This window comes from Pan troglodytes, chromosome 19 (assembly GCF_028858775.2).
Source record: "Pan troglodytes isolate AG18354 chromosome 19, NHGRI_mPanTro3-v2.0_pri, whole genome shotgun sequence".
Lineage (NCBI taxonomy): Eukaryota > Metazoa > Chordata > Mammalia > Primates > Hominidae > Pan > Pan troglodytes.
The window spans coordinates 50,309,830-50,334,694 of record NC_072417.2 but is presented as its reverse complement, the minus strand read 5'-3'; the positions used below and the strand labels follow the sequence as shown (position 1 = coordinate 50,334,694).

The following is a 24,865-nucleotide window of genomic DNA, read 5'->3' as shown; positions in this document are numbered from 1 at the left end:
CAGCCCTCATATCAAACTTGTTTTGAGAAGCATAACCATAAACCCATCTTTGGCCTATGATCCTAGGGAGTCCTCATGCCAACAAGACCTTTTGGGGTCAGCCATGCATGTGAAGTTAGAATGCAGTTTAGGCTGTGCCATGACTCTGAACTAAATATGATTTTAGGGGTGAGGAAACTGGGACCTAGGGGCTTGGGGAACTGGCCCGAAGGTATGGAGAGTACCTGACCTTGTCGTTCTTCCAGGATATGATATTTATTCCTGGCACCAATCCCCTTTACCTTGTATTGAAAGCAAGGACAGCTGCCTGCAACCACACATACAGGTGGCCATCCAGCAGGTGCATACTAAATGTGTGTTGAGTTGAATTATTAGACTCTTTCTAAGCAACCATGCAGCATTGAAGGGACCGCAATCCCTTTGCCTCTGCGTCCTTAGGGCTAAACTCGAGGTCTCGATGTCTTGCACTGTGGGCTGGGCCGGGTTTGGTGCCTCACCCAGCAGGTAAGTGCTGTCTACGCCTCCCACAGGTCCAGTGGCTCCTCTCCAGACTTGGGTGCACTGGGCCAGGCTGCGCCTTACTAATCTCAAGGCTTCGCCTTACTAATCTCAAGGCTTCCTGTGTTTGTGGCTTTGGGGCCCTCTTCATCGTGTGAATAGGAATAAGAAGATTGTTATTTCTGGCCGGGTGCAGTGGCTCACGCCTGTAATCCCAGCACTTTGGGAGGCCGAGACGGGCGGATCACCTGAGGTGGGGAGTTCGAGACCAGCCTGATCAACATGGAGAAACCCCGTCTCTACTAAAAATATAAAATTAGCCGGGCGTGGTGGTGCATGCCTGTAATCCCAGCTACTAGGGAGGCTGAGGCAGGAGAATCGCTTGAACCCGGGAGGCGGAGGTTGCGGTAAGCCGAGATCGCGCCACTGCACTCCAGCCTGGGCAACAAGAGCGAAATTCCGTCTCAAAAAAAAAAAAAAGATTGTTATTTCTGAAATAAACCCCTGTTTCTCACTATTTAATAATTTAGCAATCTTGACTCACAATCCAAATCCAGGCACCCCAGACCCACCCACGGCCCGTTGCCTAGCAACAGCCTCCCCACCCCCGCCTCCGCGCCTTTTCCCGCCGACTGCCCAGTGCGCACGCTCAGAGCCTTCCTCCACACCCCGCCCCTGCAGGGCGCGCGGTGGTGACGTGTAGAGTGCGCGACGCTTTTGGCGACCCGACCTCTGGCTAACCTATCCCCGGAGCCATGGCCTCTGCTGGGGTGGCAGCCGGGCGACAGGCAGAGGATGTATTGCCGCCAACGTCCGACCAGCCGCTGCCTGACACCAAGCCGCTGCCGCTGCCTCCTCAGCCGCCGCCGGTCCCTGCGCCTCAACCGCAGCAGTCGCCGGCGCCACGGCCTCAGTCACCTGCCCGCGCGAGGGAGGAAGAGAACTACTCCTTTTTACCTTTGGTTCACAACATCATCAAATGGTAAGAACCTAGGAGAGGACCAGGCCCCATACTCCCTCCAGCTTCTCCTCTCAGCCGTTTCAGAGCTGCAAGAGGCCTTGGCGCTCTGGGGCACGCCCCCGTTTCACAGATGGGGAAACTCAGACCCAGAGCGGGAAGAGGCCTTTCCCAAGACCACAGAGACATTCCATGAGTTAAGCAAACGATTTGAGCCTGGAGAGGTGCGATATCCTTAAGAATGAAGCCAGCTTAGAGACTAAATGCAGACTCTTGTCCAGCGGCTCAAATGTTCATCCTAGCGATCTTGAGCAAATTAAATCTCTTTAAGCCTCAGTTTTCTCACCTGTAATGTTGGTAATACTCACTTTAGTTCCTTAGTTCAGCAAACTCAACAGATAAGCGTCATCTTCCCTGTGCCAAGTGCTACGGGATGGACGCAGTAAAAGGGGCCAACTTTTCACCCCCAAAGATTTCACCAGATAGAAGGAAAAAAAGACATGATTGGGAATAACCCACAATTCAAAAAGATTGAGACGGGAGCGGTGGCGATGGGAAACATTAGACTAAGCAGAAACACAGAAGTTGCCTCAGATGATTAGACCCACTTGTACTGACTTTGTTCTAACAGTACCAAAGGAAATAATTGTTGTCATCCTTTTGGCCAGCCTTCAGGGTAGCCTGAGTTTTCAAAGTGACTCTGTAGAGGAAAAACCAAAAACAAAAACACAAAAGTCTCACTGATCCTTATGTTTGCCTAAATTATTATTTTTTTTGAGAGAGGGTCTCGCTCTGTCACCCAGACTGGAGTACAGTGGCGTGATCTCGGCTCACTGCAGCCTCAACCTCCTGGCCTCAAGCCATCCTCCCACCTCATCCTCCCAAGTAACCGGAACCACAGGCATGAGCCACGGCACCCAGCGAATTTTTGTATTTTTTGTAGAGATGGAGTTTCACCATGTTGCCCAGGCTGTAAATTATTTTCATTATGTTACTTCACTGTATATCCACGTGATACTAGGTGTAAACTCCTAGGCTTGTAACTCTTACTCAACCATTAAAGACCAAAACAAATTAAGAAAATTACGATTCCAGTAACATTCAGGTGAACATGAATGTGCTCTTCACTGTTTTACTGAAATGGAATTGTTACAACGTGAAGGTCTTGACTGTTAGTGGCCCACCCACTTTTGAGTTTAAGCAAACTAGATTCACTTGCTGTGGGATGACCTGATGCTCTTCTGCCACTTTTCAAATAACTACAAAGGCTTTGTTCTCACATTAGACCCTAGCTTCATTTGGCTTCACTTGGTGTTTAAATACTGTTTATAGGGGCCAGGCGTGGTGTCTCATGCCTGTAATCCCAGCACTTTGGGAGGCCAAGGCGGGCGGATCACGAGGTCAGAGTTTGAGACCAGCCTCGTCGACATGGCAAAAACCCCATCTCTACTAAAAACACAAAAATTAGCCGGGTGTGGTGGCGGCTGCCTGTAATCCCAGCTACTCAGGAGGCTGAGGCAGGAGAATCACTTGAACCCGGGAGGTGGAGGTTGCAGTGAGCCGAGATCATGCCATTGCACTCCAGCCTGGGCAACAAGAGCAAGACTCTGCCTCAAAAAAAAAGTAATGCTTATAGGATAAGGCAGCCTATTCAGTTTTCGTGAGCCTGTGATAATGATCACAGACAGAAATACATATGGAGCCCCTGTAATGCTAGGGCAGTGCTGGATTATAAAGGGTTTATTCTGATTAACCCTAGTTTACTGGTTTTAAGAAAAATGTGGAAAAATGAAAACACAAAATGTACACATTCACAAGGACAGCTCTTGAACTCCCCAAGAGTATATTCTTGAGCCCTGGTAGAGCAGCTGGGTTGGGTTGGCCTTAAAAGATGTAGTAGTAAGTTATACTAGAGAGAACAGGCTTTGAAGTTAGACAGCCCTGTGTTCAAATCTGTGTACTGACATTTTCTTGCCTTCTAATCTTGATATAAATGCCTAACCTTTCTAGGCCATAATCTTCTTATCTCTAATATGTCCATAGTGGACCTCAAAAGAGAGGTTCAGATTATGTAATAGCTCTATAATGTGCTGACTGGGTGACCTTGGCAAGTAGCTTAGCTTCTCTGAGCCTGTTTTTCTCTTGTGAAATGGGAATGCTTATGTCATAGGATTGTTGGGAGATGTACTCAGGAGTGTACCTGTGAAACATAGTGGGTTGATCACATGTGCTTGTCTCTGTTCCATCTAAAAGGACAGAGAAGGGAGTTTAAAAAAAAAAAAAAAGCATAAAACCTTCAGACATGGTGGTTCATGCCTGTAATCCCAACACTTTAGGAGGCTGAGACGAGCCGGTCGCTTGAGCCTGGGAGTTCAAGACCAGCCTGGGCAACATGGCAAAACCCCGTCCCTACAAAAAATACAAAAAAAATTAGCCAGGCATGGTGGTGTGTGCCTGCAGTCCTGGCTACTTGGGAGGCTGAAGTGGGAGGAACACTTGAACCCAGATCATGCCACTGCATTCTAGCATGGGTGACAGAATGAGACCCTGTGTCAAAAATAAAAAGCATAAAGCCAAAAAGAATAGGACAGGAGATGATTGCCACAAAGTGGATGACCAGGGCTAATTCATCTACCAACTCCTAAGCACCTGGTTTGTTAACCATGGCCTATCCCCAGATCTCAGGAACTCTAGTGCAAGGACCCCCTGGAAATAGGGGTGAAGGTGGGTCTAAGAACAGGAAGATTACTTGGAAGTCTGTTTAAGAAGCAGGTCCCCACAGTCCTGTCCCACCTCCCATCCCCTCCAAGCGGCCGGGTGACTACCCTTCTTCCAACTTGGCAGATGGTTAAAAGGTTACTCTCCCGAGATTTATTCTTAGGAAGGAATAAGCCAGAGAGTACCTTGACTGTGGGACACCAGGCACACTGCAGGGGTAGGTAGGGGGAGCCATACTGAAAAGAGGGATTAAGAGAAAGTTCACAGTCTGAAGAGAGACACCACCCGAGCCTTCCCCCACCTGGCTTCTAGATTGGCAGCCAAAGAGAGTGGAAGTGCCCTCTCTATGGTGCGTGACCAATTAAGAGAAAAGACATTGGAAAAAAAAAAAAAAAAAAGCCTAGTCAATTAATTCTGAGAAAATGAACAAGCATCACTCATTTGCAGAGCTTCCACTAAGCCTTTTAGTGTTTTATTCTTAAATATATGAGTGGATGGCCAAGGTCACTAAGCATAGGAAGAAACCCCCTGGTAAGAAAGACACGGGTCAGGCGCGGTGCCTCATGTCTGTCTGCAAGCCCAGCACTTGGGCAGGCTGAGATGGGAGGATAGCTTGAACCCAGGGAGCTGAGGCTACGGTGAGCCATGATCGCACTGCTACACTTCAGCCTGGGTGACATAGACTCTGTCTCAAAGAAGAAAGAAAGAAAGAAAGAGAGGAGACAGAGAGAGAGGAAAAAAGAGAAAGACAAGACAGAAGAGCAGAAAAAGCCACGTGGAGGAAACAGTAGCCACAAAGGAATGGAGTGGTTCTGCAGCTGTAAACATGAGAAGAGGCTAGGATCCAACCTGCAAACCTTCAGTATAGGCGTGTCTTTGAGTTTATAGGCAAATGAGGGAGGAATAAGGGCAGAGGAGGAAGGGAGAGGAGACCTCGTGAAGCCTGGGGGAGTCAGAAGGCTTGGTAAGAGTGATGCCAACAATGAGTCTTCAATTAGGAAAGGGAGGCAGGAGGAATGTTGGTATAGGAAAAACATGTAAGGACACGAAGCCAAGAAATAGCATCTACTCATGGGAGTCAGCTTCTAGCTTGGTGGTGTTGAGCATACATCCAAGGCAGGAAGAGGTGGCTGGGGAGGAGGGAAGAGCCAGGAAACAGAGTGCAGGTGTCTTCTGAGGGATGGGGAGCTAGTGAAACCGTCAGGCTGGAAGCCAGTCAAGACACAGTCCTGGCGGGTGGAGATGAGGGCTGGGACCATGTCCGGTCCACCCGGGTGACGCTCTCTGGCCCTGGGTCCCTTCCTTTCCTATAACTTCCCCAATGATCCTTTTATTCTTTGTTTACTTCTTGCACAGGGGTGAGTAAGGAGGTAAAATCTGAAGTAGTGAATTTAGCCTTTCTTATTCTCATAAAGAATTCAGAGTTTTTGGAAAATTATTTAATAAAAGTAACAACTGCAAGTTTAGAAGTACAGAGAAACGTAAAATGGAAAATGTGTTCCTTCCCCCAAGTCCCCTCACCTGTAGTAACTGCTGTTAATAGTTTCTTAAGTTCCTTCTGGGGATTACATATGAATGTCATTTCAAAAATTTATACAAATTGAGATCACGTTGTACTTGACTTTTTTCACTGATTAGTCTCTTTTGGCCACCTTTCCATACTGCACATAAAGATCTACCTCATTAAGGCAGCTGCAGAAAATTGCATCTTGTGGATGCAGCATAACTGATGGCACTGGTTTTCTGTTGATGGTCTTCTAGGTGTTTTTCTTATTCTTGCTATTACCAGCGCAGTGCTGGGGTTAGCATCTTTGTGTAGGAGTAAGTTTATGATCAGATAAATCCCAGCAGTAGAATTGCTGGAGCATAGGGTACAAACATTTTTTATAGTGATAGTTATGCTAAATTTAGAGCACTACGTCTTTTTAGCTAACTCTTTTCCAAAATTCAGTCCTTGTAGACTAGACTGCTTCAGTTAACCTAAAATGGCCTATAAATCTGCCACCCAGAAAGCATTAAACAAAAATTAAAGTTGTAGACGGATTCTACAAGTACCCATGGATATGAAATGGAAACAGGGCCTCTCCCTTCACTCCTCCCAGCTCCCTTGCAAAGCTGTGTAATATTCCACTTTATGAACGTGCTGTCGTTTATGTAAACAGTTTCTTGCTCAAGGACACCGTCATTGTTTCTGCATTTTGCTGTTGGAATCAGCACTGCAGCAAGCATCTTTGCCCATGCTATCTTGGTGAACTCTTGGTAGTCTCTGTGGGGGTAAATTTCTAGCAATGGGATATGTGAATCTACTGTTTGGGTCACTATGAGCAAATTCAGAAAGAATGCCCTGATCTATGCTTCCACCAACAGTTTTTGTGTCTTTCCCCATCACCTGCCATCACCATTAAACTTTTAACTTTCGCAAATCTCATAGGTCAGAAATGATATATTGATCTTTCATTAAGTTAGGTAAAGCATCCCTTCATAGGTGATTTTATATGTCACTTTTATTTTTCCCTATAAACTGCCCATTTCTCTGTTAGATTTTTTTATGTACAGAAAGGAAATAATGTGTGTCAGATGTACTGTAAATACTTCCTCCAGGTTGTTGCTTTTCTTTTGACTTTGTTCATAGTCATGGTTTTTCTATTTGTTTTTCATTCAGATGCATATAATTTCATGTAGTCAGATTTGTTAAGCCTTTCCCTTATGGCTTCTGAGTTTTGGTCCTACTTAGAAAGGCTTTCCCACTCTAAAATTATAGGTATTGATCTCTTTTTTCTAGAACTTTCATGGTTCCATTTTTTACTTGTAATTCTTTGAGGCTCCTGGAATTTATTTTGGTGGGAAGAATAAGGGGGCCTCGGTTAGCCACATCTTCCCACTGCTGTTTTTGAATATTTGTTATTTTCCCTGCTTGCAGTGCCACCTTTACCATGCACTGAATTCCCACATGTTTTCTGATCTACTTATGGACATTCTCTCCTTCTCCAGCACCAAACTATTTTAGTTCTTAAATCTTCATGGTACATTTAATTATCTTTTAAGGTTAATTTTTCACCCTTCCTCTTTCTTGTCAGTATTTCCCTGGCCCTTCCTTTCCCGTGGAGTTTTCTAGCAGCCTGCCTGATGCTAGATCATGATGCTTTTGTTAGTGGAACATTTCGTCTTTAATCTGCTTCTTTACTTCCAAGCCTGTTGATACTACTCATTGGCCAGGTCGTTGAGCCTCGCTTTTGAGTATTATAATCAGCATTTAATTAGTCTCTTTGCCTTTATGCTTATTTTATCTTGTGAATGTTATTTGGCTAATTTTTCTTTGTTCTCCGTTCTTCTCAAATTGAGCCCAAACTTAGGCCTTTACTCAGGGATCTCTGCAGACCATTTTCAGATTGTCTGCCTGAATAACCCAACACAAAGCCCACAGAGGGTCCTCTTGCTGCAGGTGCTGTTGGGTGGGCGGAGTCCTCCAGGCTGGCAGACCCTCCAGCCCCTCCACTAGAAGTGCCCACAGAAATGCTGCACAGAGCCCTGTGAACCAGAGCCTCTCCTGTACCCCCAGGGACCCACCTGGTTCTGGGAGTGCTCTGGCTGGGACAGCCCTGCTTGGAGTTGGAACCCATAGCACTTTCATCTCTTCTAGTGTCTTTCCCGCAGTTGAATGAAAAATTAAACTACACATTTATGTTATTTTTAAAGAACGAGGAAAGGGAGGCTGGGCACGGTGGCTCACACCTGTAATCCCAGCACTTTGGGAGGCTGAGGCGGGTGGATCACGAGGTCAGGAGATCGAGACCATCCTGGCCAACACGGTGAAACCCCGTCTCTACTAAAAATACAAAAATTAGCTGGATGTGGTGGTGCACGCCTGTAATCCCAGCTACTAGGGAGGCTGAGGCAGGAGAATCGCTTGAACCCGGGAGGCGGAGGTTGCAGTGAGCCACGATCGCACCATTGCACTCCAGCCTGGCGACAGAGCGAGACTCCATCTCAAAAAAAAAAAGAATGAGGAAAGAGAAAAGAAATCCCATTTTCATGCCTATAAGAAATATTATAAATCCCAACTTTGAGACTTTCTTGATATATATAGATGCTACATTTTAAAAATGCATCATAAAGGAGTAATGAAATGGGGTCTGTTAGATTGGGGAAAATTATTATTTTTTCCTTCAAACTTAACAAATTGAATCTGAGTTTGGAATGAAGTAGCTCAGCCTAGGCCTTCTGAATTAGAGTTGTTGCTGCCTTGCGTGATGGTTTTGGCTCACTTTGTAAGAGTAATCTGTTGACTTTGGGTACTTTAAAAACATTTTTTAAGTTCAATGTTTTAATTCTTTACAAGGTCTAAGGCTGCTAGGTAGGTAGAGGGGAGCCGTCCTTGCCACCACAGATGGGGCTCAAGTGATGAGCACGCTGTCTGGCCCCTCCAGCTTGGCCTGGCCGCTTCAGCAGGTCAGCAAGACCTCAGAGCCCCAGCCAGACCTCTTTTGTGGGAACAGGGTGTTATTGACTGTCTTCTTCCCACTCAAGTATCTATTTTAATCTGCCCTGGCCTTCCATGCCAGCTGAGACCCGTTCCCGGGTTGTGCAGGAAGCAGCCCCCGCTAAGTGCCCACACTGGCGTCCCGGGGATAGTCTGCACGCACTTACTGCAGGCCTCTGCCGTTCACTTTCTTCTCCCTCAGCCACACCCCAGGGAGCAGGATGAGCAGCCACAGATAGGGGGTGTTCATAGACTGCTCAGATGAGGTGTTTCCAGTCTGCCTAAAAGCCTCTTCACTCCTCTGCCATGTCATTTCCATCCACTCAGTATGACTTATAACCAGAAGGTGGGCCCCAGCAGAAGGCAAGCCCCACGAAGGCAGGCCTTCACGAGTCAGCACTTCCTTAGTGGGTGTGAGAAATGCCAGGCAAGCATTTACGTGGGTCCTGGGAAGGGTGGGAAGCTTTGCCTAGGAAGGCTGGAAGCACTTGTGGTGGCACTGGGGGGGGTCTTCTTCACAGTTTGAATTTGCCTGAAAGGTGTTGTCTGTGGGTAGGAGGCCATCTGGAATTATTTTATTTTATTTTTTATTTTTGAAATGGAGTCTCACTCTGTCGCCCAGGCTGGAGTACAGTGGCGTGTCTTGGCTCACTGCAACCTCTGGCTCCCAGGTTCACTTGAATCACTTGATTTCCGTGCCTCAGCCTCCCAAGTAGCTGGGACTACAGGCACACGCCACCATGCCTTTGTAAAAAACAAAACAAAAAAAAAATTGTATTTTTAGTAGAGACAGGGTTTCGTCTCTGTCTACAGGCACACGCCACCACGCCTTTGTAAAAATACAAAAAAAATTTTTTTTTTTTTTGTATTTTTAGTAGAGACGGGGCTGGCCTCAAGTGATCTGCTCACTTCAGCCTCCCAAAGTGCTGGGATTACAGGCGTGAGCCACCAGCCGCCATCTGGGATTTTTAAGCAGCATAGTGACCTGCTCAGACTTGGGTTTCTAAAGGTAGGTGGGGCAGAAGTGTTTTAGAAGAGGGGAGGACCTGGGTCCACAGGAAGGCAGTGGCAATGGGAGGTGGCTGGTCTAGAGGAGATGGAGCTGGCAGGATGGTGGCTGGGAGAAGGGGGCACACAGGTGCAAGCCTGGGGGTCCTAGCACGGCCAGTAGAGTGTGTAGGTGGGACTGCACCCTCCCCCCGTCCCCTGCTGACAGCAAGTCTATGCTGGATATTTGCCATCTGCCAGACTCCAGGCAGGAACGACTTGGTAACTGTGGAGGGAGGAAACTCAAGTACAGGAAGGAAGGCTGACTGGGGAGGTGGTCCCCGTGTCGAGGGTTCGGGAGTGGATGAACACGTTCTGGGCATTTTGTAGTGCAGTGATTTTCATACTCTGTTTAGCAGCAGCACCTTTTGTCACTCTTTGCTAAAAAGAATATTTTTTACATGTAATGCTGTTAGCAGATGAAAGCAAGGGTGTGAGTTCAAGGCCTCCCTCTCCGGAAGGCCTCATAGGTCTTGGCAGAACTGGAGCAGAGAAACACAGTTGATAGGTAAGTAGTAGCCAGTATCATCCAGGGCGGGAGGGAGAAGTGTGTCCTCCGTGGCTACAGATAATCTACATCAGTACAGTTTTTTTTTGGAGGGCATTTTGGTAATATCTGTCAAAAATTTAAATATATATAACCTTTGACCCAGAATCCCTACTTTTAGAAAATGATCTTACCAAAATACTTGCACAAGTGAGAGATGACAGCGTGCTGGCAGTCCTCAGAGCCCTCACTTGCTCTCGGCACCTCCTCTGCCTGGGCTCCCACTTTGGCAGCACTTGAGGAGCCCTTCAGCCCACCACTGCACTGTGGGAGCCCCTTTCTGGGCTGGCCAAGGCTGGAGCCCACTCTCTCAGCTTGCAGGGAGGTGTGGAGGGAGAGGCGTGAGCGGGAACCAGGACTGCGTGCGGCGCTTGCGGGCCAGCTGGAGTTCCGGCTGGGCGTGGGCTTGGCGAGCCCCGCACTCGGAGCAGCCGGCCAGCTCTGCTGGCCCCGGGCAATGAGGGACTTAGCACCCGGGCCAGCAGCTGCGGAGGGTGTACTGGGTCCCCCAGCAGTGCCAGCCCACCGGCGCTATGCTCGATTTCTCGCCGGGCCTTAGCTGCCTTCCCGCGCGGCAGGGCTCGGGACCTGCAGCCTGCCATGCCTGAGCCTCCCACCCACTCCATGGGCTCCTGTGCGGCCCCAGCCTCCCTGACGAGCACCACCCCCTGCTCCAGGGCGCCCAGTCCCATCAACCACCCAAGGGCTGAGGAAAGCGAGCGTACGCGCAGGACTGGCAGGCAGCTCCACCTGCAGCCCCGGTGCGGGATCCACTAGGTGAAGCCAGCGGGGCTCCTGAGTCTGGTGGGGACGTGGAGAGTCTTTATGTCTAGCTCAGGGATTGTAAATACACCAGTCAGCACCCTGTGTTTAGCTCAAGGTTTGTGAGTACACCAATCTACACTCTGTATCTAGCTGCTCTGGTGGGGACGTGGAGAACCTTTATGTCTAGCTCAGGGATTGTAAATACACCAATCGGCACTCTGTATCTAGCTCAAGTTTTGTAAACACACCAATCAGCACCCTGTGTTTAGCTCAAGGTTTGTGAAGGCACCAATCGACACTCTGTATCTAGCCGCGCTGGTGGGGCCTTGGAGAACCTGTGTGTCCAAACTCTGTATCTAACTAATCTGATGGGGACATGGAGAACTTTTGTATCTAGCTCAGGGATTGCAAATGCACCAATCAGCGCCCTGACAAAACAGGCCACTCGGCTCTACCAATCAGCAGGATGTGGGTGGGGCCAGATAAGAGAATAAAAGCAGGCTGCCGGAGCCAGCAGTGGCAACCCGCTTGGGTCCCCTTCCACGCTGTGGAAGCTTTGTTCTTTCACTCTTTGCAATAAATCTTGCCACTGCTCACTCTTTGGGTCCACGCTGCTTTTATGAGCTGTAACACTCACCGCGAAGATCTGCAGCTTCCCTCCTGAGCCAGCGAGACCACGAACCCACCAGAAGGAAGAAACTCCGAACACATCTGAACATCAGAAGGGACAGACTTCAGACGCGCCACCTTAAGAGCTGTAACACTCACTGCGAGGGTCCGCGGCTTCATTCTTGAAGTCAGTGAGACCAAGAACCCACCAATTCCGGACACACAAGTACATAAGGGTATAAGTACAAGATGTTCACTGTCATTCTAGTACAGTACAACCACCCATGAATAGCCAGGGTAATTTCGCTGTCTAATTGTATATGTGTTAACATGGAAGGACATCTGAGGTGCCTTGTTAAGTAGAAAAAGCAAGAATGAGAACTATGGATGGTCACATTTCTGTCAGAACAAATAAGAAAAGTTTGTGTGTTTTGTATGCTGTTGTACATTTCAAAGCCATCTGAAACAGTGGACACCACATGTTAGCAGAGGTTATCTCTGGAACAAGGGGTTAATGAGATTTCCCTTTTCTAAGCCTTGGTTGTCTAATTTTTGAATTTTTTCCCTCAAGTACCTATTACTGTCATTTTTTTAAAAAGTGATCTTAGAAAAATGAAAGCCACTGGAGTTAGTACGGTGCGAAGAGAGCCTGTGGGCAGAGGAGTGGACTGGTAAGGGCTGGTCTGAGGGCAAGGCAGCTGGGACAGAGTGGAGTGTGAGGCACAGTGCATGGAAGTTGTGAGGAAGAAGAAATGGGAAACTGAGTCAGATGCCACCAAAAGGTCAAAAGAAATGACTGTCAGATTTGGGAGGAAGTCTGTGTCAGTGGTTCTAGCAGAGTTATTGGCCAGTTTGCATCTGTACTAAAGCATCCATGCTAAAAAGAAGAACAAAGAAAATCAGGGCATGATTCTCAGACACCTGCCTAAAACCCTGTGATGTTTGCCTTTGAGTCTGGTGACACAGATACAACTGTCTGTCAGACGTGGGAAGGATGCTCAGAGGATCACCCCTGGCGGTAGTATTTTTGTCCACTCTTTAAAAAAACCATAGTAGGGGGCTGGGTGCAGTGGCTTACGCCTGTAATCCCAGCACTTCGGGAGGTTGAGGTGGGCGGATCACCTGAGGTCGGGAGTTCGAGACCAGCCTGGCCAACATGGAGAAACACCATCTCTACTAAAAATACAAAATTAGCCGGGCGTGGTAGCGCATGCCTGCAATCCCAGCTACTCAGGAGGCCGAGGCAGGAGAATCACTTGAACCCGGGAGGCGGAGGTTGCAGTGAGCCAAGATCGCACCATTGCACTCCAGCCTGGGCAACAAGAGTAAAACTCTGTCTCAAAAAAAAAAAAAGAAAAAAAGAAACCACAGTACCACAGTAGTTGGGACCAAAGTGCTCTGACCTTGCCTTGTTTGTACGATGTTCATCATCCTTGACCTAGTGGCTTTTTTCATTCCTTCTATAGTTGGCCGATGACTAACCTTGAACACAAAGGCAGGCCCACTTAGAGCTTTCTGCTTTTATTCACTCGGTATTTGGTCCTGTCCCTTTTCTTTTGGCTTGAATATTTCACAGTCATCCTGGCTTAGCAGGTGCCCACTTCTGAATAGCATGTTCTCTTCACTCCAGGAGTTCGTGCTATTTACCTCCACCAAGTAGGGCAGTTGGGCTTGCAGAGGGGCCTCCCTGTGGGCTGCATGGCCCCTTTTGGCTCAGCTGCCCTCCAGGCGGCATGTCTTACAGCTCCTTTTTTATTATCTGAAGACTGTCTCCTTTCCTGAAAGTTCACCAAAGAACAGGCAACCCTTGCTATTTGGGGGTTTTCAGAGATGAGTATCTTAAACATGACCCACTTTCAACTTTCAGAACTAAATTTTCTTTTGGGCCAGGTTATGTTTGCTTCAAGAATGGGATTATCTGTCATCCACATTTCTATTTTAAGTACTTTTTTGTTTGTTTTACCATGTCCTTTGAGACTCATGTGATGTGAGTCGGTTTTTTTAAAAACTATATTTTAATTTTAAAACTTCCTTGGGACTTAAATTTGTAACAGTATGTTAACACGCATGCCATCCGAGTAGAAGGATTTCAGAAGTGCAGATGGTTTCTGTCCACATTTGTGGATCAGAGCTGAGACTTCAAAGAATTAAAATAAAAGACGTTCCCTATTTGCTTCCTTCCAAAGGATTTTTAGTTCTCGTGAATACCAGTTCATCCTCTCTAGAATCTGTGATAAGGTATACTGTTAATGGTGTCTCTCAGTTGAGGGCATCATTTCCTAGCCTCTCATTTCCTGGAAGAAGTGATTGATTCTCCATACCCTCCCTCTGAGTTTAGAGCTGTTGGTAAATACTGAGCTGGCCATGGTGGCCATCTGATTTGCAAGGTGTGAGACGTAACTGATGGATCGCCAGGAAAGATGGATATTCTGCCTGCGTAAGCAGAGAAATGATGAATAGTAAACATGAATTAGCACCATCTGGGTTGAAATTTCCCACTACGGATGAACATTTATTTGAAAAAATTAACGATCATTGACAGTTTTTCCCTCTTATGCCTCAGTGGCTTACTTTCAGAACAGCTTACTGAATTGCCTTTTAGTTTTGGTCTCAACCACTTGTTTTCAAAAGCTCATCCACTTACTAACTTTTAAAAAATGTATAGGAAGCTGGGTGTGGTGGCTCATGCCTGTAATCCCAGCACTTTGGGAGGCCGAGGCAGGTGGATCACCTGAGGTCAGGAGTTCAAGACCAGCCTGGCCAACATGGTGAAACCCTGTCTCTACTAAAAATACAAAAATTATCCGGGCGTGTTGGCATGCGCCTGTAATCCCAGCTACTCAGAAGGCTGAGGCAGGAGAATTGCTTGAACCGGGACCCGGGAGGTGGAGGTTGCAGTGAGCTGAGATCGCACCACTGCCGTCCAGTCTGGGCGACAGAGTCAGACCCTGTCTCAAACAAACAAAAAATGTACAGGAGCAACTGCCAGGCTGTTTTTTTTTTATCTTAAGTGAGATTGTTCTTGCCTCGTTTTTCATTGAGTAGGACCTCTGTGCAGCTAATAGCTGTGAGATGGAGCGAACGGTCTGCCTTGAAAGTGAACTTGACTCAAAGACAAGGACTGTCCATGACCATGGTAGAAGAGAGCCTGTGTCTGCTGAGACATTTAAATCCGTTCCATTTTAACTAATCTAACATTTATGAACAGCTCTGTGGAAATTAGTCTTTATGTTAACAGGTTCAAGCCAGCATCAAAACCTCAGCTAAAATTAGCTCTTGCTAACTGATAAAGCCTCCTGATTGGCCTAGAAATGGCTCCAGTTAGACAAAATGTCGTATTTCAACAAGTTTTGTTTGGCATTTGTCACCTGATATTGGTATTGGTTTGTTCATTGAACCAACATGTTCATGAGCTTATTTGCCAAGCATTCATTCTTTCCACGGACATTTCTTGAGTGCCTGTAGTGACCTACACACTGGGCCGGGGGTAGGGAGACACCTGTGACCAGGCAGACATGGTCTTTGACCTCAGAGTGACAGTTGACTTGACAGAAGATCAAGAGTGTCTGTGTGTGATCTGCAAGTGTGCTAGGCCTGGGAGCTGTGTGCCAGCTGCCTAAAAAAGAACCCGTCCCTGCCCTCTGGGGGTGGACAGCCTAGTCAGGGGATAGACACATAAAACGAAGTGTTCTAAAAGCTATGGCAGGAATGACAGCCAGCTCTAGGGGGTGCAGGGCAGGAACGCCAAGACGTGTATCAAGCTGTGAATGCTAACAGCTGTTCTTCTTCCCCCACAGCATGGACAAGGATAGCCCGGAGGTCCACCAGGACCTGAATGCCCTCAAAAGCAAGTTCCAGGAGATGCGCAAGCTCATCAGCACCATGCCCGGCATCCACCTGAGCCCCGAACAGCAGCAGCAGCAGCTGCAGAGCCTCCGGGAGCAAGTCAGGACCAAGAATGAGCTTCTGCAAAAGTACAAGAGCCTCTGCATGTTCGAAATCCCCAAGGAGTAGAGTGAGGCTGACTTCCTTAGAAAGAGGGGGAAGCCAATGGCCTGTCTCCCCACTACCATCCCCAAACGCTCCTTGGGGCGTGGTTCCTGTGGACCCCAGCTCAGCACGTCAAGCTGCAGGGGCGGGGCCCCTGTGCTGCTGCGCGCGCTTCGCCTGTGCGGGAGCCAGCGCAGAGCTTGGCTGCGCCGGGGCTTCCTCGTGTAGATCCATATGTCTAGATGCATAATAACTGGAGTGCCTGCTGGTGGAAGTCAGAATGCTCCTGGAGGCTGCAGAGGGGGTGGAGGACTCTCCCCTGCCTCTGGGGAGGGGGCCATCTGCTGCGCCCGGCCCCACTGACAGATCTGAAGAGCACAGTAGGAAGGGAGGCGGCTCCTCTTTGCTTCCTTCCCTCTCTCTCCTCCCACCCCCATAGGATCAGTGTGTACCAGGTACACATTGTTCCTGTTAACAGCAGCTTCTTGAAACATTTGCATAGAATTCACTGGACGAATTAAGCCTGCACTCATATGGCATAGAATTGTGAGAGAATGTTTTGAAAGGCCAGAGGGTGGCCTTTTTCCCCAAACAGTTTGGTTCCTTTTATGTTTGAGCCAGTGAAGGGAACTACGCTTTGGGGGCTTCAGCCTAGAGCCCTGCCAGGCAGCCCCTGGCTCCAGGTTCCCTGCCTCCTAGCGCTCTCCTCGCCTTCAGCTCTTGCTCCCTTCCTCGTTCGTCACCCTCAGTCAGTGCCCAAGAGTGGCCAAACCGCTTCACATCTGCAGTGCTTCCCCAGGGTTGACAAGGGGCCGTCCTTTCCACGCAGGCTAGAAGAGGTCTTCAGGCGAACCGACCTTCCCCCTTCTGGCATTTCAGATTCCCATTGCTCTGGTTAAAAGGTCTTTCCCTCGTGGCCTTCGCACTTGCGGCAGCAACGTGTACTACACTGCAGAAGGGTTCAGTATGCACCTTGTGTTGAGAGAGAGGCAACCCTGGGGGCCAGTTCAGGTGGTCCCCAACCATGAGCTAGGTCTGAAAGTTACACAGCCAAGTTTGAGCTCTTAAAAGTTGATGAACAGCCCTCATTTCCCCAGCTTCCCTGATTTCTTCCAGATGGGACGTTTTATTTGTGTGCTCTCCCTTGACTGTCAGATTGAAGTAAGAGCAGTTCTCTCCGTTGCCTCTCGAGGAGGAGGTGCGAAGTCCTGGAGTATTGTTTGGGTCTCGGAATGGGCGCATAACCTGCGCTGACCAGTTTAGGGGCTTAGCAGATGCCTGCCAGCTGACCTCGTTGGCAGGAGGGTTGGGTGGAGATGTTTTTAGCAGAGCTTCCATTAGTGTAGACCTGTAGCCACCTGTCAGAAGGTGGGTGGCATACTGGGGACCTGGGAATGTGTGAAGGAGGAGATCAAATTTCAGTGGCTTTGGACGGAAAAGAAGGCTCTGGATTTAAGCGGGCGGTCACCTGTGAGACCAGGTCTACCTTGGGACTGTTACTTAACTGAATCAGTTATTTCCTTGAAATTTCACAGTAGTGGGTGGGCCTGTTTCAAGGCTCTGACAGATACCACGAAACATGAAGCACGTGGAACTACAAGCCCCCGGGGGTCTTTCTGAGTGCAAGGCTGAAATGGACAAGGGCTCCTCACGGGGGTGGAGGGAGCCGGAGCCTGCCTTGTGTTCCTTTTTTGACTTGTGACACTTTTCAAACACATAATTAAAAGGACTTATGCTCTGCTGTCTCAGGACATCATGCTTTTTGTACTGAGAAATTCATAGTGGGATGGCTCTCAGTTGAGAGGAAAATGTTTCTCTCAGTCTCTTCAGACACAACCACACCTCTGCTCCTCACTCCCTCCACCCCAGCACACACACCCGCCCCAGCACACACAGCCCCAGCACACACACCCGCTGAACCAGTGTGGAACAGGAACTCCTCTCCCGGCTGGCCTCAAGGGCAGTTTGCCTGGCGGGTCATCCCTGCCCCTGCCTGTCAGGGGCCCCTGGGCTGTCCTTGGGCTGTCCTTAGTTGCCGTTTATTTTTGGAGGGGGGAGGTGGGGGGTGCCTTTTGGTGACTCGAGGAGGTTCAGTCCTGTGGGGAGCCGCCCTCACCAGAGCAGGGTTGAAATCCTTCTAGGACAATTTTGAGTGTCTCTCACAGGGCTGAGCGTCCTCTGAAAGCCACCAATTACTTGGATTACTGGGTGGCCGGCATTTATGCTAAGTACTTTTCAAACATCACACTTAATCCCCACAGCGAGCCCATGCCGAGGGTGTTCTCTCTTCCTGGGGTGAAGAATTAGAGGCTTGGCAGGTGTCACCCACCAACAGGTTTGCAGTACTAGTGGCAGAGAGATTGGTGTTCCGGGGTGCCTTAGCCATGAGACGGAGACAGCAAGGCTGAGGGGGGATGGGGCTCTACACCTGGCCAGGAGCACTTCCTGGAGCTAGAGGGGAGCAGAGGCTGAGGAGTTAGCTGTTTCCAGACAGGGTGGCACCCTGGAGTGAGCAGGTGGTGGGGGGGCGCCAGGATGGTCCTGTTTCCAGATGGGGTCTCAGGCTCTTTCCCCAGGGCCTGACTGATGCCTCCAACAGTCCGAAAGTTTGCCTGGGCCCACACTGAGTCTGGTGACAAAATGGTTAGGCACAGTTCCAGTGGTTTTTACGCTGAAGAATTCAGAACATTCTCTCAGAAAATGAGGCCTTTTGTCATCTAACCCAAAGAAAATTAAGCGGGTGGATGGCTAGAAAGAGTTCATCTCCGGGGGGGACCCTGAAATCCTTTATATTCTTCCCGGTTTTCTAGGGAACAATCCCCTGCATAGATGCCCCAGGCATCTGGGGCTTTTCTGGCAGCTGAAGCTGCCTTCAGAAGGCCAGAGTTATTTTCCAGTTCTGGGGAAGGTTAAGTTCTAGTTCCACCTAAGTCAAAGCCCAGCCCTTTCCTTCTCCCCACCCTTCCCCACTCCAGCCATCTCTAAAAGCAAAAAAAAAAAACAAACCGGTTTTCCATTTTAAATTATTTTATTGTATATTAAAAAACCAAATAAAGCAATAACTTTAAAGACCTCACACACACACAGTATAAACACCTGGGTAAGGTTTTGTTCGTGTCCATGTTGACACCGGAACTACCGTTAAAGTGCAAGTTTTGTGTTCCTTTGTGCAGTTTCACTCACATGTAAACAAGTCACTTGGCTATGATTTGACCCACGCCCCCCCGCTTAGTTTCGGGAGGGCAGAGGCTCTACCGGCTGTCACAGCAACCCGGAATCACAGACAAGATAATGCCCCGTGGGTCCTGACCCTCAAGCGGGCAGGACGGTTTCTTGAAGCCTAGCAGAGGCTGGATAACTTCACATCCCTCCCCCACCCCGCGCTCACTCTTAGGTCTTTGAGAAGATAAATCCACCCTCGGCTGGGCCCTCGCTCCCAAAGTTATGGGGGTAGCGGGCCTCAATGGGGGACCGGGGGTGTGGAATAGTCCCAGTCTTGGCCCGTTCTCTTTCCTTCCGGAGCAGATGACCGTCCCTTCTCGGTTCAGTGGCGCCTCCCCAGTGCTGGGGGCGGATCGCCGGGAGGGGAGACGCCAGTCCGCGCGCTCACGGCCCGGGGCGCACCGGGCCGTTGGATTTGACTTTTAAACAAAAAGGTCCTCCTTAGGTTGTGTCGGCAGCGCGGCGGGGCTCCTAGCTGATGACGCAGCGCTCCTTGTCCTTGGCCTGGCTGCCGGCGCTGGCCTTCTCGCGGATGTACATGAGGTCGCTGTGTACGCTGGGCCGGCGCGCGAAGGGTGCCACGATGCCAAAGGCGTCGCCCGGGTCGCCGCCGCCGCCGCCGCTGCCGGCCCGCAGCAGCTTCTTGTTCCGCAGCGCCTTCTTGTGCAGCACGTCGCAGTACTGCACCGAGACCTTGCGGTGCAGGTCTGGGCTCATCTCGCTGGGCAGCTTTGCCATGGCGAAGAGCGCGCGGAACATCTGGTCCAGGCTGCTGTTCTTCTTGGCCGAGATCTCGAAGTAGGCGCAGCGCTGGGGGTCGTCGCCCACCAGCTGCTCGATCTCGCGCTGGTCCACCTCGCGGTAGAAGTCGCGGTCACCCTTGTTGCCGCAGATGACCAGGGGCACGTCCACGTTCTCCTTGGTTTTGTTCTTGAGGCAAGACTTGGTGTCGAGGATCTGCTGCCTGAGCCGCTGCACCTCCTCGAAGGAGTCGCGGTTGTCCAGACTGAACACCAGGATGAAAACGTCTCCTAGAGGGGGCACAGAGAGCAGAAAAGGAGAAGGTGAGGGTGGCCGCCCAGGGGACAAGTCGGGCTGACTTTGAGGCCGCGCGGGGCGCGCTAGCCTCTCTAAGCGCGAAGCGCACTACTCGGCGCGCGGCAGCCGGACCGGCGCTCGCGGGGCGCCCTGGCCGAGGGTTCCCCGCCCTTCCCTCCCGCACCTGCCCGGCCCCCGGCTCACCTGTGAGGATGGAGAGGCGCCGCATGGCGGGGAACGGGTGGTTGCCGGACGTGTCGAGGATGTCGAGCTGGTAGACCTCGCCGCGGATGGAGTAGAACTTGCGGTGGAAGTCCTCGATGGTAGGCGTGTAGGCGTCCTCGAAGCGGCCGGTGAGGAAGCGCGACACGATGGCCGTCTTGCCCACCTTGGACGAGCCGAGGATGACCATGCGATAGCAGTTCTTGGCCGGGATACTCAGCTCCGAGTCGCTCGGGCACATCTTCTTGATCATCGCGGCCAGTTTCATTGGGCAGAGGGGCCGCGAGGGCGGGCGCGGGGCCGAGAGAAGGGCAGAGAGCGGCTGAGGGGCGCTGGGGTGGCACGCGGGGTGAGCGGCTGGAGGGCTCTGCTCGGGCTGGGCGCGGCTCGGGCTTGGGGCTCCGGCTCCGCTCGGGCTGGGCTCGGGCTAGGCTGGGCTCGGCTGGGGTTCTCCCAGGATCTGGGCACAGGCCGCTTGCTCTGGCTTTGGCGCCCGGCCGCCGCCCTTATATGCAGCCTGCTCGGCTGCCCCGCCCGGGCCCTCCCAGCTCGGTGCGTCACGCCCCGCGGGGCCCGCCTCCCCCGCACCGGCTCCCAGTCCCCGCGACATCGTCACCCGCTGCCGGGCTCCTGCTCTCTGGGCGCGGGGGCTGGGGGGAGCAGTCCAGGGTCGGGCTGAGGCTGGAGGCGCTCGGACTCCGCTTTTCCACTGCCGCGGGCTCGGCGGCCGCAGGGGCGTCGGGGTTCTGGTCCCGGCGGTGCCCCTGTCCCTCTGCGACTTCGGGCAAGGACCCCCATTCCTGCACCTCCCGCGCGCGTACACTTATTTTCTTTGGTTCTCAGTTTCCCCAGAGAATAGGAATCTAGTAAGTAACCTAGTAAGCGCAGCAGCGTTTGCTGGGTGCTTGCGCGGACCGTATATTGCAGTCCTCAGAGCACAGCCCCAGCCCCAGCCCCCTTCCGCTCCGGTCCCCAGCCGGGCTCTTGTTCCCGGGAGGCGACCGCCGGGCGGACGCGGGGTTTCAGGGCCTCAGGCGCGGAGCTCGGCACCGCGCGCTCGGGCCGCCAGAGGGCAGCAGAGGGCCCGGCCGGCGGCTCGGGGAGGCTGTGGCCGCCGCGGGCAGAGCTAGAACAGAGGCTAGGAGCAGGCGGGTGGGGAGCGACAGGGATGGAGCAGGGGTCTCAGGGCGCCGGGCTGGGGCCCAACAGGAGCGGTCCCCAACCCCGCGCTCTGCTGCAGGCCTCAGCCTGCTCCTTTCTCCCAGCCAGAGATGCTCTGTGGCATGGAGAGCTCTGCAGCCAGCGGCCCACCCCGTCCATCATAGCATTTTGGGCTTTTACTGTGCCGCGCGTGGGCCGACGTTCTCATTGTCTAGCTGAGAGACCTGGAGATCAAAGCCACAGCGAGCCCAGGAAGGCCCTGGGAGCACAGCACAGCCTCTTGCTTTCTCCTGGGCCTCAGTTTTCTCTTCTGGAAGATACTGATTCTGGTTCTGTGATTAAGGATGAAAATATGCAAATGCTTTAGGAGGGCGGGGCCTGGTAATAACAATAGCAACAATAACAGTAGTATTGACCCATGGGGCCTGGTGGGGGTACTCTCAAGAGCACACCAGGTCGATCAGTAACCAGGAGTGGGGTGATGTTGCTGAACATTGGCAACAGGCTATCTGGAGCCAGCTCCTCAGCCCTGAGCTCTTGAAGCAGTCACTGCTCCTCAAGGCAACCTGTGTGCTCAGTGTTTTGCTTTGGCCACGTCTGACTTACGAGAAAACTAGGGAGCCATTAGCTGGCACCACCGGCCCAGCTGTCAGGTGGTGGTGGTCTGCAGGCAGTGCTGTGAGTGCCATACCACCCACCCCATGCCTACCCACCTCCCTCCCACGCTGGCACTTGCTGTAGGGGCTGCTGCAGGACACCACTAACTTGTTTCTCAGCCCAGCTTGGCCCCCATCCTCAGAGTCCCTGCATCTCTCCCAGGCCTCACTCTTACTGTCAGATATTTCAAATGCACGCATCACACGGTGAGCATCCAAGGGCTCATCAGTGGCCCTGGCCTGGCTCTGATTCCTGGTGTCACTTATGCAGCAGTTATCCGACAGGCTAGCTGGGGCTGGAGCCCTGCCATTCTTGGTTCCTGCCCCCATCTGAGGTATGTCTGCCAGAGTCTGGGAGAAGGGGAGAAGGAACTGAGCCCCAGCCCTGGATATAGGGCTGCAGTGGTGCAGGGTGTTCGCTGCATAAAGGAGCCAGTTGAGGGTACATGGGGGGGCCCAGTTAAGGTACGGACCTGAACCACCTTCAGACTGAGCACCGCCTTCCTGTGCCTCCCACAGCGGCACTGCATGGGCAGCCGGGCTCTAACTTGGGATGACTGATGGCCAGGGCTATAGTGAAGGTGGACCCCAAACAGCCATTGCCTCCTGGGGCTCTAGTCCCAAGAGGGTCCATTTGATATGAGTGGAGGGCCCGAGGGTCAAGGATCACAGCCCAGCTCTCCCCTGGTCAGTGTCCAGGCTGGCCCCTTAAATCAGGAACATGACACTGGCAGGCACTGATCTAGCCTGTGTCCTCAGCCACAGTGATTCCTGGTACCATCTGTGCATGGCCGTCTGCCCTACGGATGCTGGGTTGTAAAGACCCAGGCCCACCTGCCATTCCCATTCTGAATGCCCCAGAGCGCCTCCTGTCAAGGAGGTGGCCCCTGGGACTTTACTCCTCAAGCAGCAAGCCAACTTCCTTGTTTCCGCCCTTGTCTTTTCTTTTAAAAGGGCATCTCTTTCCTTTTATTACAAAAGTAATAAATGCTCATGGTTTTTTAAAAATCCAAACCATTTCAGAAAGGACCAGAATGAAAGAAGCACTGGGATCAGGGCCTCTCTCGGCCACACCCAGGACAGCCTAGACACCAATTCTGTGGGGTGGCATCTCCTGATGTCCCCACATGGCCGGACTCCCAACTGCATGAAGGAAGTCTTACCCCGGTGCAGCCTCTGCCACCCAGCTCTTTGTTCATGCAGGTGCCCTTTTTCCTTCTTCTGGGGTTTGCCTGTGTGACTTTATACCAGGCCCTACCCTAGGCTGGCTAATCAGAGTGGCCGGGGAGGACTGGGGGCTGGAAGACAAACAGGAACAACTCGCAACTCACAGAACCATCCGCCCCGTGGATCCCGGAGTCCCACAGAGAGGGAGCATGTGTACTGGGCTTCCCAGCACTCCCGCCGCCTGGGCCCTGTCAGCCATCGCGGCATTTGATGTCCAGGTTGATCACAGTCCCATGCTGTATGCAATAAATAATTCTGTTTTCTGTGTGTTTGGGGCATGAGACAACAAACAGCGTATATGAGGCTATGAGCCTGTCTGTAAATAGTATTTACCTGCAGTGCAGCAATTTTCCTGCTTAGAGGGGAGGGGAACTGTTTAAAATATTTGACAATGTCGGGGGTGATCTGGGGGTGGGCAGGTGGACCCACCCACCCCCACCAGCCCCAGGCAGGAAATGCCAGCCACACAGCCTCATCTGAGGGCAAAGAGCAATTAGAAGGTTCTTGAGAGCTGGGCCAGAGGAGAATGCTGGGCACCCCATCAGAGCTTTGCCTGTTGTGGTGTCCTGAGACAGAGTCCACACAAAGGCCAGAAGTGGCCACTTCAGGTGACAGGAACCCAGAGCACCCTCGGGCCTGGGCATTGCCGTGCTGGCCTGTGCGGCCAGAGCCCATCTCTACCAGCGCCTTGCGCAGAGGAGGCCCTGAGGCACGCTTCTATCCTGTGTGGCCCTGGTACGCCACCTCCTGAAGAGGAGGAAAGGGGCAAATAGAGCTGTCTTTGCGTTCCCTCTGACAGGCTCCCCTCATCAAGCTGAGATTTTAACTCTGGTAGATTCCTCATCAGTGATGAGCTCTGTACCCGACAGAGCAGACCCTTCCAGCAGAAGCCAGTTCAGCCCAAGGCTCCCGGCTCTGCCCCAGGAACCAAGGGTCAGGATGCACGGAGCTTTGCTGCCCGGCTCAGCCCATCCATCAGCAGTATGTCCTCAAAGGCCGTGTGTGCAGAGGTGCTGGCGGAGGGAGTGAGCACCTGTGCAAGCAGGAGCAGGACGGAGGCACTGGATATGGTCAGACCGGACGCCTCTCATGCCCCTCAAGCCCTGAGACAGATTCTGGATTCTAGAAAGCAAAGAGAAAACCTTGAGGAGCTCCATGGGTGATGAGGGAGGCACTGCCTGAGCACCTGCTTTATACACAAGGCAGTCATGACTATGATGGCCATTTTACACATGAGGGGCCGCAGGGTCGGTGTGTGCAGTGTCCATCTGGCCCAGCGCCACACCATGCCTTTCCTCGGTCTCGCTCTGTCACCCAGGCTGGAGTGCAGTGGTGTGATCTTGGCTCACTACAACCTCCGCCTCCTGGGTTCAAGCAACCTCCGCCTCCTGGGTTCAAGCGATTCTCCTGCCTCAGCCTCCAGAGTAGCCGGGAGTGCTGGTGCATGCCACCATGCCTGGCTAATTTTTATATTTTACCTCAGGACCTTTGCATTGCCACTCCCGATGCCCGGAGGCTCTTCCTCCCTCCTGCTTCTTCTTGAAGTTGGGTCTTGGCTCAAATGCCACCTCCTCAGAGAGGCCCACTTGACCACCCTAGCGAAAACAGGTCACACTGCCATGTGGCCCTTTCAAAATTTCCTGTGTGATGGTTGTCACTGATCATTTTCTGGTTCATACTATTCACACTGCTCCATTTTCTCTTAAGTTTTTAGGATACTAGTTTGA

At 51.4% G+C, this 24,865-nt stretch overlaps 2 protein-coding genes across 3 annotated transcripts; one reads left to right on the top strand and one right to left on the bottom strand.

Moving 5' to 3' along the window:
- Positions 1–1,149: 1,149 nt before the first annotated feature.
- MED9 (mediator complex subunit 9) lies at positions 1,150–17,363 on the top strand. Its single transcript, XM_001159948.7, has 2 exons — positions 1,150–1,480; positions 15,420–17,363. The coding sequence occupies exons 1-2, from the start codon at positions 1,254–1,256 to the stop codon at positions 15,634–15,636; spliced, it is 444 nt and encodes a 147-aa protein (XP_001159948.1). The 5' UTR covers positions 1,150–1,253; the 3' UTR covers positions 15,637–17,363.
- A 1,258-nt stretch (positions 17,364–18,621) lies between these two features.
- Positions 18,622–20,591, bottom strand: RASD1 (ras related dexamethasone induced 1). Of its 2 annotated transcripts, none has more exons than XM_003315591.7 (2): positions 20,077–20,591; positions 18,622–19,791 (listed from the first exon to the last, which is right to left on the bottom strand). In XM_003315591.7, exons 1-2 carry the CDS (start codon positions 20,360–20,362, stop codon positions 19,709–19,711), a joined length of 369 nt encoding a protein of 122 aa, XP_003315639.1. In that variant the 5' UTR covers positions 20,363–20,591; the 3' UTR covers positions 18,622–19,708. The 2 variants fall into 2 exon arrangements, with proteins under 2 accessions (XP_003315639.1, XP_523573.2); XM_523573.8 differs by having other exon boundaries at positions 18,622–19,865; positions 20,077–20,590.
- Positions 20,592–24,865: the final 4,274 nt, after the last annotated feature.

What these genes read in the sequence shown, in the direction of transcription:
- MED9 (XM_001159948.7), top strand. Translation starts at nt 1,254, where the DNA reads ATGGCCTCTGCTGGGGTGGCAGCCGGGCGACAGGCAGAGGATGTATTG. An exon ending in GTTCACAACATCATCAAATG is followed by an intron (nt 1,481 to 15,419) that starts GTAAGAACCTAG and finishes CTTCCCCCACAG; the next exon opens with CATGGACAAGGATAGCCCGG.
- RASD1 (XM_523573.8), bottom strand. Translation starts at nt 20,362, where the DNA reads ATGAAACTGGCCGCGATGATCAAGAAGATGTGCCCGAGCGACTCGGAG. An exon ending in GCGCCTCTCCATCCTCACAG is followed by an intron (nt 19,866 to 20,076) that starts GTGAGCCGGGGG and finishes TGCCCCCTCTAG; the next exon opens with GAGACGTTTTCATCCTGGTG.